Raw genomic sequence first — 14,920 nt, forward strand, 5'->3', positions numbered from 1 at the left:
ATGTATATATATATATATATATATATGTATATGTGTGTATATGTTTGTGTGTCTGTGTTTGTCCCCCCAACATTGCTTGATAGCCGATGGTGGTGTGTTTATGTCCCTGTAACTTAGATGTTCGGCAAAAGAGAGCAATAGAATAAGTACTAGGCTTACAAAGAATAAGTCCTGGGGTCGATTTGCTCGACTAAAGGCGGTGCTCCAGCATGGCTGCAGTCAAATGACTGAAACAAGTAAAAGAGTAAAGAGTATATGTGTGTGTGTGTCTTTGTGTCTGTGTTTGTCCCTCCATCAACACTTGACAACTGGTATTGGTATGTTTACATCCCTGTAACTTAGCAGTTCGGCATAAGTGAGTGATGGAATAAGAACCAAGATTTAAAAAAATAAGTACTGGAGTTGAGTCATTCAACTAAAATTGTTAAAGGTGGAGCCCCAGCATAGCCACAGTCTAATGACTGAAACAGGTTAAAGATAAGATTACAAAAAGCCTTCACTGTTCTTAATAGAAATATACTAGTAGCCTTTACAATACCAATTACACTAAATATACTTTCTTCCACCTTTTCAAATCAAGATTAGTATACAGCGTAGAAAAATCATAAACATACATGATCATAACTACTTTGACTCTTTGCAATTTGTTTAAAAATTTGTTACTGGATCTTGTACTCCAAAAAAGGCTTACTTCAGAATTGCTAAAGATTTGTTTGCAGTAGCTCATAAAGTATGACCTAATCATATTTAAAGCTTCATTAAGTGGTAAAAATAGTTGTTTGTTAGTACATTTTCTAGTTCCTACAATAAATCTACTTTTATATGATACCTTGTGCAGTTTACGAATGGAAAAAAAATTGGGTATAACCATATTTTTCTCTTCCTCATTGGAACCACTCAACTTTTCGCCTTCAGAAACTAATATCCTTATTACCTCAATAGCCAATCACCAATTAAATAAATTGTGTTAAATGCTCAAAAGGCTCCCTTCTATACATGAGTGACTGACTTGCTACCATATCCAAGAAACCCCTTTCTTATGCAGATGACATAAGCTTTCATTTCCCCCTAATATTCTTCAAACATGTATTATCCACTCACAATCTTGATACTACATGCCAAACACACATTGAATTCGTGAATAGAGACCTTTAAAGCATCCTCAAATGGAGAGATGTCATTCAAAAGTAAGACAACACAACTCCTACTCATACCAATGAAACATCATTGCACCACCTGCCACTTAATTATAAACAACAGCCATCTGGAGCCCTCAAAATTACTTTAACTGTTGGGTCTCTCTATCACCAATGATCTATCCTACCAAAAGCATATTTCTAACATAGGTTTGCATCCCAATAACTAACCTGTCTCTTCAGAGCCAGAACATACCTCATCTTTTGAGAATTATTTACATTCTAGAGAGCTCAGCTGAAGCCCACAACTGAGCATTGCTCTCACATGTGAAACAGTGCTGCCACTATACGGACAGCTTAGAGTGTATCCATAAAAGGGCTACCTGACTGATTATCCTAAAGTCACACAAAGACATGATCCAGCCTTTTACCTACAGGTATGCAGTATTCTCTCTCTCGCTCTCTTTCCTACTATACTATAATGGCCTTTGCTCCTTAGAGCAAGCTGGGCTCATATCACCTTCATTCATACATTCCTGTCCCCTAATCTCTCCTCTTCTCACCCTCTTTGTTTTTTTCTAACTCCCCAGGACCATTACAGATCACAACACTCACTCCTCCTTTCTCTAGAATGTCAGCACTCTGGAATTACCCCCTGGCTTATGTCATTCCCACAGGTACAAGAGAAATATTGATAGTGTCAATCTCACTAGTAAACGAAAAAAGAATGTATACATTACATGAACAATAACTCAATAATTTTAGAAAAAAGAAAGAATTCTTAGGTCCTATTTGATTAATAAGCAAACGGAAAAAAACTTACTTGCTAACTTGCGGCTTCTGAGAACAACTGTATCAAGTTCTTCTATCTATAAAGATAGATAGATAGATAGATAGATAGATAGATAGATAGATAGATAGATAGACAGACAGACAGACAGACAATGAAGGGATCAATAAATAAATGAACAAAAAGATAGGTAGGTAGATGGTTAGGTGGGTGAGTTGTTGAGAGGATAAGTAGAGAGACAGGTAGACAGGTAATAAAAGGATTGAAAAATTGACAGATAAACAGCAGACAAAAATAAAAAATAAAAGGAAAAGAGAAAGATGGCTACATAGATTCACTAAATGCAAAACATTTTACCCACAAATTTGTATTCTCAAAGACAGTTTTGATTAGAACAATTATGAACTGTGTTGCCTGTATTTACTATAGTATAAGACTATTAGAGAAGTGTGCGAATAAAGATAAATGTATGGATGTGTAAAACTATATTGTGGTGATATTGCCCCAGTGAGTTGGAGTCACAACCCAGTTCTTATTTCTAACTAAATTTTCCATTACACTGGTTTGTGGGTTATGTCCTTGTCTATAGACTGAAAAGGTTGACTTCTTGTCAGTCAAGGAAAAATTTGTACTGACTGAATAAATACTTCACAACACATTTTCATTGTCATTTCATATATCAATAATACCACTGTTTTCCTAACTCCTGTATTGCAGCGAAACATACACTGAATGTCCATAATGCTACCCATATCAAATCACACACCAAACAAGTGAACAAATGAATGTCTACATTCACACAATACTATCTCCTTCTCTCTCTCATTTCTCCCTCCTACCCCCAAAATGCCACACATCAAATTTCCTTAACTATCATCGCTTAGCTATCTACCACTTTCTCACCTTTTTTACTCACCATTCTATTACATTTATGGTCTGCTCCTCTCTCATCACTATCTCTTCTGCCTGGTAGAGTTGTAGCAAGGCTTCTGCCTAGTTTCAAACCACTGTACTCAGATTACCAGTTTAGAAGCATGACATAACTATATTTCCATCAAAGGCAAGACTAGCTACAAGAAATTAACTATACTGCCACAAAAGCCACAAATACCAATGTGAACATAATTTGATTAATCAGTATCAGCTGGTATCTAACCCCAAAATGCAACATATCTGAAAGAAAGTTGTGTGAAATTCTCGCCTATGTTCTGGAAGTTTTGCTAAAAGTTATAAAGAGCTAAGATATTGAACAAGACAGAATGGCCTCAAATGCTACATTGTTACCCTGAGAGGTGTTCTCACTTTATCTACTTCTTCAATCTTTAACAATTGCAAGTAGTTATAATTAATGAAAATATTTCACTTCCAGCTTCCTCTACTTCTCTATCACTTCAGAGTTAGTGGCTTTCTCTAAGTTTACTAAAGACAAGATTCAGATCCTCCTGGAGAAGATGGAATATTTTAAAACACTTTGTCTTTCCATTCATTCAACTTCCCATTCCAGAAATTCAGCACAAAAATACTCCTCTAGTTCTTGTAGAACCCACACAGTTGGTATCATGATATACAAGCATGTTCCTTCCATTATGCTTCTAAGCAACAGGAAAACACGAATGTCAAGAATCAACAGTGACTACATTGCCTGGCAGTTCTTTAGTACATTGAGTATTTTGTTTTCAATACTTCTTCAAAATCTCATTTTGTTGTGGATACTAGTGCTGATCAGAGCTTATTTTCTTCATCATCTTGGTCTCCTGGTTGATTTATAACACCAAAGATTAATGGATTCTGTGACAAATTTATGGAATTAATTTGAAATTGCACAAAAATAATTAAAAAGCGCTCCTTGACATTCAACTGTTCATGTACACTCCATTGTTTTTGTTTGCATTAGGCAAGTAAAATGTTTCAATATAGCAGCTGACCGGCAAAGTGAGATTGTAACTAAAAAAAAAGCAGGCCATAGCACCAAAGACATGGCTTCAAAAGTTGGTGTTGATCACAAAACAATCTATAATGTCATGAAGCACTACAGTGAGACAGGTTCAGTCAACAGCAAGCCCATTCTTCAAATAAAACCAAATAATGACATACATACATATTGGCCTCTTTTTAGTGGTGTTTGCTCACAGCCAGTCACATACTTATATGAGATTTGTTGCCCATGATATAAAGGAAACAATGAATAAACGTTCACTGGTATAGTGAATATCTGCCTGAATCTGACATTCCTGCTAGACGCTGCAAGAATGATTTTTGCCTCCCTCCATTATACTGTTGTTAAACACAGGATATCTATAAGAGACATTATCTCTGGACGAATAACATAGTAAATTGCTTTTTAACGGTTCATTTACATTACATGTAATACATAGATGGTTATTTTAACTTAGAACTGTTGCATATAACAGATGTATATTCAGCTGGGAAGCAATTCGAAATTGTAGTGAACGTGTATTAATTGTTTTGTTTGTATTGGAGGTGACAAATCTCGTCTCATTTGGCTGTAAAGTATACGTCATTAATATGAGTCAATTAGGCTAAAATGCATCTGGTGTCCTCCCTGCCCTCTGCAGGGATGAATTTTGCCACCCCCCTAGGATGAAACAATTGGTGGGTGTCATCTGAAAGAGAGTGTCATGAAATCTATGGTGGAGTATGTGGAAAATGGCTAAAAGTCTTGATATCTCCCAGACAACCATATGATGGGTCACGCATGAAGACTTAAATTGAAAGTCATTAAAATTGCAACGTTAACACCTAATTTTGGCTGCTTCCAAAGAAAGAAAATGGTGAAAGAGATTCAGAACGCCAGTGACAATGTCTTCATCTGGTCGGATGAAAAGATATTCACCACGTAGGCTGTAGTGAACACCCAGAATGACAGGATTTTGTCCATGAGGTTGGATGCTGTTCCCACAGGTACCTGTAAGATATCTCACCAAATGAAACTCACTGAAGCGATGGTTTGGGCAGCAATGCCATCCGATAGTGGAAAATCTGCTCTGGTGTTCATTAAGGAAGGGACAATTTACATGAAATTGTTGGAGGGTAATGTTTTGCCATGGGTGACCGAAGCATTTGGAGATAATTATTTGTTCATGCAAGGTGGTGCTCCTTCTCATATGTTCAATGTGACATAGAAGTGGTGCAGGAGCCATTTCAGCGGGTTCTGGAACAAGAATGTGTGCCCACCCACTCCAGCCCAGAAGTCAACCCTATGGACTTCACTATTTGGTCCATTCTAGAAAGTGACGTTTCAAGAGATTCCTATAAAAATATCACTGCTCTGAAAAAAAGCCTTAGTTACGTTCTGGGATCGTTGAAAAGAAGTCGTCCAGTGTTTGTGTGATTCTTTTCTTGGCTGTTTACGAAAGATTGTGAAGGCTAAAAGTGGACATATTGAATGAAATACATCTTGATATGTTACATGACCATATTTAGTTAAATCCTTAAGAACTTGTGTGTTTTATGCCCTTTGCTAAAAATTATGACTAAAAATCAATTGGGAGTTCTTTATGGTGCACCCTGTACAGTATTAGTACAAAAACTACTACCATAAATACTCTTTTTTTGCTTCATTTTTTTTTTTGTGGCTTCTATATCTAACAGTTTCAGTTGATTTCTCATAGAAATAACTTCTGTCTTCAATAGCAATTAATGCTGCATTGTGGAATTCATTTCTTAGTTGATTTCTGGATATCACTTGCCTGATTTTTACTGATAGAAGGCTATTACATTCAACACACCATATCATTAAGACTGAACCTCCTGTTTCTGCTCATCATAGATGCCTTGTTCCAGCTAGATGGAAAATTGCGAAGAAGACTTTAATACTCTCAATTACTGTCTTATTTATACATGGGACAAGAAATAATGGAATCACAAAAAAAAAAGAAGCATTGAAATTGAAGGTTATCTTGATATATGATTTCACAATGTTCTAACTTGGCAAGAATGCTATCATTTAAGTCTTTTTCTTCATCAAAACTATGGTCCCACATTCTTTCTTGACTTTCAAAATGTTGATGGTCATTTTTGCACTTCTTATAGGGAAGCATCTTTAGATAAGGATTGTTACAGGATGATAATCATTAGATGGTAGTTATGTCAGAGGCTTCAGTGTTTTGCGAGGGAAGGAAGCACTGTTTGCTATTCTACTCAAAAACTGTGATTTAGATGATCCAGTATCAATATGGTTAAAGAATTGAAATGATTATGCAGAAGATTACAAATACTAGATTTAGTTGCAATATCCTGGTAGGTAAATATAATACAGTGATGAATTCCACAATGTAGCATTAATTGCTATTGAAGACTGAAGTTGTTTCTATGAGAGGAAATGAATTGCATAAGTATGGACACCCACATACCAATCAATCTGAAATTGATAGTCCAACAGGAGAACTATTAAAAGAAACTTGCCACAACAGTGAAGATGCCTTAAGAAATGGTAGTGAAAATGAACCCAAACTGCTGTCTAAATAAAATTCCTTCTACAAAGCTGTACTTGAAAGGGTTTTTTTTACTAAAGAGAAGGACTTTTCTAGTCTTCATGCTCTTGCAGGAGCTGGCTAAATATTTTTGGCTAAATATTTTTTATTTGCCAAAGTGCAACAAAAGGAAAATATAGCACTGGTTGTTGCTTCTTCAGGTATCATTTTCTGGAAAAAGAAGAGTCCACTCTACTTCAAAATGTCCTTGAATTTAGCTAACAATTACACACCAATTTGTAATATTAGCAAAACATCTGGGATGGGACAAGTAGTAAGAGCTGTCATCTCATTGTTTGGGATGAGTGTATGATGGCAAACAAAAAGTCTTTGGAAGCTCTGAATTGAATCTTGCAAGATCTATGAAATTCTGAAGTGATGTTACCACTATACCATCAGGAGACTTTTTCCAGACTTTTCCTATAATTCCAAAGAGTGTAAAGCAGATGAGTTAATAGTGTACTTGAGTTGTCTTATTTGTGAAGACATACAAGAAAAATGAGCCTAAGAAAATGAGAAACACACAGTAGTCGTTGTAAGCAATATCATGTGTTCTGGTGCATTGTCCTGTTGAAACAAAATCAATTTTGTCAGTTTTCCTGGGCATTTGGTCTTGATAGCCTATTGTAACTGCCTCAGTAAGTTGGCATAGTACTTGACATTGATAGTCAAGAAGCAATAATGCCTTTTACATCCAAAAAAACTGAGACCATCACCTTCCCTGCAGATGAAATGACCTTGGCCTTCTTTTGGAGCAGGTGAGGAGGCGTGTTTCCACTGCATGGATTGTCTCTTTGTCTCTGCTTCAAAATGATGAACCCAACACTCACCCAAGCTGAGGAAACATTCAAGGCAACTAGCTGGATATATGCCTCAAACAATGTTAGATATTCCTACGATGTCATCAGCCTGGTGCACTTTTGATCAGGTGTCAGATGTGGCACCCACCGAACAGAAACCTTTGTCATTGTGCAGAATATCCTTAACTCTCTCATGGGATATGCTAATAGCATTGGCTATTTGATTTATCATTAATTACCTGTTATCCATCACCATGTGGTGAACATGATCAATGTTTTTCTTGGTAGTGGTGGTTGCAAGACATTATCCTCAAGATTCTCCCTTCCCCTCCTAAATTCAGCAACCCACTTTTGCACTGCTGATAAAGTTGGAGTATCAGCTCCTAATGTAGCAACCAAGTAAGCATGAATGTCCTTGGGGGCCTAATCCTTTTTCTGCAGGTACTTGATAACACCATGATGCCAAATTTTGTCCATTTTCAAGAAAAATCACTACCAGTTACTTTTGAAGTCTTCTTTGAACAGTCAAATATCAAATTACTTGGAAAGAAACAATGCAGTTATTAATAAGAAGAGTTGAAATTAATGCATGCAAGAATTCACAGCTCTAGCATCTCTCCTCCATAGTCGGTCTATGAACTTTTCAGCCCAACCTTGTAAAGTTGATTTATCGTTTTCAATGCACATCCTCAGTTCCTCCAGACTCTGAAAAATTACCATGCTAGTCATTTAGTATTCTAATAATATTGCTATAGTATTTATAGAAATGATTAAGATCTTTAGAATTTGTTTTACCTTTCTTTCCAGCTTGGGTAGCCATGTATTTCCTCTACAGTAAGACACCTGTTCCTTTATCAAACTTTAACTGCCCAATACCTGGCACAAAGCCACCTCTCCCAATACTATCCCATCCCCACTCTCAGTCAGTCGAGAGGTCTTGTCCTGCAAGTTACATGGTCATCTCACAAGTGTCAGTACCACAAAAATAGCATTTAGTACATTCTGTAAAGTGGTGGATGTCAGGAAGGCATCCAGCTGTAGAGACCATGCCAAAGCTGACATCAGACCTTAACACAGTCCTTCAGTTGGTCAGATCCTGTCAAACCATCCCACTCATGCCAGCATGGAAGACAGACATTAAATGATGATGAGGAAGAGGATATATATTTACACATACACACATCATTATACCACTGGGGTATGGAGCATTTCAAAACATTATTACATATTAAAATGACGCTATACTAAAGGCTACAAATAAAGGTTCACACAAAAGGTATAAATTTAAAAGTTATGTCATTAAATCTAACAATGGATGTTATACTCTATTTTTATTGTAATCAGAGTAAATAACAGAACTACTTACAATATATAAAAGTATTCAAATAATTTTTTTATTTTTATGAATATGGCTACAAACAGATGATACTAAGAATATTGAATACATTTATTAAGTAGATATGTGTTACAGATGGTCAAGTTAATAGACAGTTGGATTTCCATGAAAGCGTGACCAATTAGTACATTATCACTAGATGATATCTGCAGAAACCTAGACATTCAACTACATACATACAAACCAATGTGATTGTTATTCTCTGAGTGGTTGGCATTAGGAAGGGCATCCAGCTGTAGAAACTCTGCCAAATTAGATTGGAGCCTGGTGTTGCCATCCGGTTTCACCAGTCCTCAGTCAAATCGTCCAACCCATGCTAGCATGGAAAGCGGACATTAAACGATGATGATGATGTATATATATATTTCTTTTTTAATGTGCATGTTGAATTTTCACCACCTGTCCCTGTTTTACTAAATTTAGCTTTGGCAATAACATTTCCAAAAGTTCTCACATTTATCTTTTGCTTTTATATCACTTAGGTTTCATTTGCAAATAAACTTTAATAGAGAGTCTAACCTGAAAGTGTCTAGAAATAAATATTTTTATAGAAACATCAAAATACTTACATCATCTTCACTCTTGGCACTGTGAGATTGTAAGATTGATCTGTCTTTACTGCGGTCTTTATTGGATAGTTGAGATTGTTCACTAATATTGAGATTCATTTTTTTCTTATTTACAATATTGGTAAAAAATGCTGAACTAGGGTCAAAATCCTGTAGTAAAAGAACTTGTATGGTTAAAACAGAGCAAGGAAAATTACAACAAGCTAAATTACAACAAAATTAAGAGGAATTAAGGATAGCATGGATTTGGAAAGAAAAAATGAAGAATATGCTACTATGCTTAACATCCAGTTGTTTTTAATGACCCAATATTGCAAATTTAAATCATTTACTAAAATCAATTTGTTGGAATTAATTATGAAAACAAATTTTCACAAGAATCATCAAGAACATAAAAAGAAAGAAAACGAAGAAAAAAATCACTAATAATCTACCAAAGAAAATATGTATAGAAGTTTGTTGTATGTTTATAGTTTGATGTTATATAGTGATGTAACATAAATATAGAAAAGAAAACCAAAAAGCTAGTGCTTTAGATGTGAAGTTTCTTAAGGTTTTTATTCTACATCGTGTTTGATAATCACTTGTAAGTCTCACGGTCAGAAACAGTGAAACAGTGATTGACCTGTTTGATATCAGTAACCAATACCACTAATCACAAAATGCAATAAAAAGTAAAACAAGGCCTTGGCCCAAGCTACACACAATGTGGTCAAACCTGGAACTACAAGATCATGAAACAAAGTTTTTAACTTGAAACCAGTATAATTTTACTGAGATTTGGAGAACAACTGTTAGCTACTTTCATTGTAACTTGATTTACAATATGTCTTTAGATTGACAAAATTTTAAAATGTGAAGATTAGACATGAATATTTTATTAAATTAAATTGTAAAGTTGCATAATATTGCTAGAGGTATAGTAGCCATACACGCACACACATGTCCAATAAGATTGTAATGTACTTAAGTATAAACCATATTTAAATGCTGACTTATGGGATACTCTATATGTATACATAAATATGTGTGCACACACACACACACACACACACACACATACATGAGAAATGATTAAGATTCAGTTGAATTAGGTGCTTAAATTGAAGCACCAAGTGAGTTCGGTATAGTCCATGCAGTCCGAAGTTAGGTGAATAAAAAGCAAATAAGTAACAAGGATATCCAGGCATCAGTGCATAATGGCCGTTTCAAGTGGCTCCATTTAATCGATCAATGAAAACATTGCATCAATTTGAAATAAATTGCTTTCCTCGGGTGCAGACAAAGACATAGATTTCCAACATAAAGGATAAACCTTTACTTTTTAGCAAATCTGCATCAGTACAAGAGATTAAAATAATTACACTGTCTCCCTTTGCTATTTTTGTGACAGAATGAATTTAAACTCTCCAAGTAGAAAGGAAAAATACAAAAAAACCATTTTGACTTAGCCAGACCATACAGGCTAGTAAATAATTCTAAGCTGATTTTTAACTGTCACTGATTTTATTTGTTTTTTTGTTTCTGATTTATGGATCATCTTATCAGACCTAGTGATTCAAAGCTTAAGAGGGCACTGGCATTTTCTTTGTAGGGAAAGGGAAAGGGGTAAACAGTATAGACAGTAAACATGGATGATATAGTTATAAACATGGATGATATAGTTATAAACATGGATGATATAGTTATAAAATTTCTTCTATAAACATGGATGATATAGTTATAAAATTTCTTCTATAAACATGGATGATATAGTTATAAAATTTCTTCTAAACCCTAAGAAATTTTATAACTATATCATTCAACGGAAAATATGGAGATATCGAGAAAAAGAATGAATGAGATACAAAAGCATGTGGTGTATGAGAATAAATAGAATATTTCTGTATCCCAAACCGAAAGCGGCGATTCTGAAGAAATAAAGCAGCGATAGCAACAGCAAAGACGATTTTACATTGGAATGAAGTAAAAACTTTAAAAATGTTTTTATTAGCAATTTTTCTGAGGAGATGGGGTCTATCCATAGTCTTTCTTAGGAAGTGAAACTGTTGGACTTTTATTATTTTAACAAATTGTTACGCAGAATGTAAACAAACAGCATATGCCAGGAAGCCCACGAAATGGGGGATCAAAGTTTGGAAAATTTGTGAAACAAATATTGGGTACTGCTGTGGATTTAGTTTTTATACAGGGAAAATAATGTTAGTCAGCATGGCCTAGGGTACAATGTGGTCTGGAATTTATCACTTCCATACCATAACCAGGGCCATATATTATTTTTTCACCGATTTTTTTTAGTTCGGTCAAACTTGCAGTGGATTTAGGTGGATTCCAGTATTTCAGTTTATTTCACCTTTATGGTACACCTGTTCTGTTGTGCATTAAATTCAACTGATAATCTAGTGATATGCACAATTCTTCTATATCAAAATTTTGTTGCATACCCAATTGAATATTAGCTGATGATTCATTTTCTATGGTGATGTTTAAACAAAATTTTAATATTTTTACCTTTTGCTCAGTTTACCTGTACTTAACTGTAATTAGAATCACTTTGAGACAAAAGGTATGCAATAGAATTGATTAAGAACCCTTTCTTTAATTATGTTCCAAATATCACAATATGTTAATAAGTAAAAAGTTACAGTTGTTTAATGAAACTAGTCTAAATTCATGATTATTTTAGAACTTAATTAAAACTCATGAGAGGTGTATTTTGGTCAGAAATATAATAACGAACAGGTTAAAGACACTTGGTGGAGAAATTTGTCTGAAGAAGTACAAGCAGCCTATGACAGGAAAGACATTAACAGTTTCTATAGTTTATTGCGGCAAGCTTTTGGACCGCAATCTTCATCATCAAATGTTCCCTTGAAGTCGAAAGATGGAAATGAGGTTATTAAAGATCCTCCTGCAATAATGAATAGATGGAGTGAACACTTTGCAGAACTTTTCCACAATCCATCTATAGTGAACATGGATATCACAAACAACATTCTGCAAAAAGAGAGAGTGCAATACATGGATGATACACCTTCCACTGAAGAAGTAAATCTGGCATTATGTAAACTGAGATTAGGTAAAGCTCCTGGGTTGGATGGTATTCCAATTGAAATTCTGAAAGCAGGTGAGGATCATATTTCATCTGAAATCCATAGCCTGATAACTCGAGTTTGAAATGAATCTTTTGTGCCAAAAGAATGGATAAATGACATTCTAACCTCCATATACAAGGGTAAGGGCCCAAAAGCAGTGTGTGGTAATTCTAGGGGGGATATTTCTCCTGGCACATACCAGGAAGATACTTTCAAGGATCATGTTAGACCGTCTTGAGAATATGTGTCCACAGGTGATTCCTGAAGAGCAGTGTGGTTTCAGACCTGAACGAGGAACAATGGACATAATATTTTCTGAGGCAGGTTCAGAAATGCTTAGAGGAACAAATGCCACTATACCAGTTCTTCATCGATTTAACTAAGGTATTTGACACAATAAACAGGCACTGTGGATTGTTTTGTGTAAACTTGGTCGCCCAACACATTTTGGGAGCATTTTTAAGGAACTACACAGAAATATGAAAGCTCAGGTAGTCTTTAATGGTGAGCTATCTCATGAATTTTCAGTGGATTGAAACAGGGTAATCGGAGTCAGATTTTGGACATCTGGTCGTATTTTTAATTTGACCCAGTTTAACTGCAAAGCAAAGACTTTCAAAATACTTGTTAGAGAATTACTTTATGCTGATGATGCTGATTTGTTGGTACACTCAGAGGGGGATATGGGACATTTAATGGACAGATTTTCCACTGCATGTGTACATTTCAGACTCACAATTAGTTTGGGGAAAACCAAAGTAATGTTTACTCTTGTGCTAGGACAAACATATTCTGAACCAAACATTTTTGTGAATGAAACAAGGTCAGAAATCACTGACACCTTTGTTTACCTAGGAAGTACACTGTTAAGAGATAGTAGTCTTGATGCAGATATATACTATCAAATAGGGAATTGAAGTGTTGCATTTGGAAAGCTCAAAAAGCGAATATGGGTGGATAGAGGTATTCCCTTGCAGACAAAAATCAGTGTCTATAAAGTGTGTGTATTGTCTGCACTTCTTTATTCAAGTGAGACATGGACCACTTACAAGCATCACATAAAAATGCTCAAGAGATTTCATGAAAAGTGCCTCAGACATATCTCAGGACTCAAGTGGGAACATTTCATACCAGGTACAGAGGTTTGGCACATGGCACATTGCAGCCCAATTGAACAACATGTTATCTTGGCCCAAATGAGATGGACTGGACATGTTATTAGAATGAAAGACGAACATTTGCCAAAGCATCTTTTTTATGGTGAGCTCAACTCTGGTAAGCCAAGGAAAAGGTATAAAGACTGTGTGAAGGAAAACCTGAAGAAACTAGATATGAACAAAAGTGATTGGGAAAACGATGTTCTAGATTGGAACAAGTGGAGAGGTGCTGTTAGGACTGGCTGCAATGCCTGGGAGGAAAAGATGATGCAGCGCTCTGAACTTCAAAGGACCTGTTGCAAAGGAACAGTTAGAACTGTAATACATATGTATTATATAGTATATACATATAATACATGTGTATGTATGATATGATCGTGTTCTGTTGTCAAAAGCAGGATATGTGAACCATAGGAAGTCACATGAAAATCATAATGCCTAGATAGGTAATGATCTTAAACACCAACCATCTCTTACAACTTGTGTCATATGTCAAAAAAACTTGTAAGACAATACCTGGACTTAAAAGACATACGCTAGTTCACAAAAAACATTCTTTCAGAATCAGATTCCAAAAGGAAAAGATATAGAAGAAACTTGAATAATATCTGTCACTTGTGTTTTAAATCCTGTCAGTCAGCAGCTGGTCTTAAAAGTCATCTAAGGGCTCATCAACAGAGGGATTGTGCTGTGTGATATGTGTAGTGTGTGTGTTGATGGAACGACTATCATCTCTCAAGATGAAACAATCATCATATGTATATATATGTATATTTATATGTGTGTGTGTGTGTTTACATCCCCCGTAACTCAGCCGTTTGGCAAAACACTCCGATACAATAAGTACTAGGCTTACAAAGAATAAATCCTGGGGTCAATTCCTTCAACTAAACAAGTTGAAACAAGTAAAACAGTAAAAAACCTATGCCATTTTAATCCTGAGCAATGCCGAGTATCTCTGCTAGTATTCTATATTTTTGAAGCAGTGTATCATGGCTGAACACCCTTCCTGATGGCAACCCTTTTAGTTGCTACACACGATATGCAAGAAGTGTCATGAAGATGACATATGGTTATATATATGTGTCCATGTGTGTCTATTGCACAGGTTTCATTGTTATTCCAGAAGTGTAATGTAATGGTTTGGTAGAAGCAACATTGTTGACAAAACACCTTGCCAAATTTATTCCACCTATGTTCTGACTATAAATTCTGCTGTGGTCAACTTTACAGCTTTGTGACTATCTTTTAGCTTTTACTTGTTTCAGTCATTAGATTGCAACCATGTTGAGGCACCACCTTGAAGAATTATTCTATTGGTGTCTTTTACCAAACAGTTAAGTTATGGGGATGTAAACACATCGACACCAGTTGTTGAGCAGTGGTCGGGAAGAAATACAGATACAAAGACACACACACACACACACACACACACAATCACACATACATACATACATATATATATATATATATATATATATATA

The 14,920-nt window shown here is 35.4% G+C and overlaps 1 protein-coding gene across 9 annotated transcripts in view; it reads right to left on the reverse strand.

Annotated features, from left to right (window-relative positions):
* LOC106867759 (tetratricopeptide repeat protein 31) overlaps nucleotides 1-14,920 on the reverse strand; it is a 225,191-nt gene that overhangs the window by 148,897 nt on the left and 61,374 nt on the right. For all 9 annotated transcript variants that reach the window (XR_008266010.1, XR_008266011.1, XR_008266009.1 and 6 more), the window contains exons 7-8: nucleotides 9,185-9,334; nucleotides 1,960-2,005 (exon numbers count right to left, since the gene is read on the reverse strand). Coding sequence is in view for 4 of the 9 variants with exons in the window: in XM_052974422.1 (XP_052830382.1) it covers nucleotides 1,960-2,005; nucleotides 9,185-9,334 (196 nt within the window). In the remaining 5 variants the exon portion in view is untranslated. The remainder of the gene's footprint in view (nucleotides 1-1,959; nucleotides 2,006-9,184; nucleotides 9,335-14,920) is intronic.

The sequence above is a fragment of the Octopus bimaculoides genome, chromosome 18 (genome assembly GCF_001194135.2).
Source record: "Octopus bimaculoides isolate UCB-OBI-ISO-001 chromosome 18, ASM119413v2, whole genome shotgun sequence".
In the NCBI taxonomy this organism is placed as follows: Eukaryota; Metazoa; Mollusca; class Cephalopoda; order Octopoda; family Octopodidae; genus Octopus; species Octopus bimaculoides.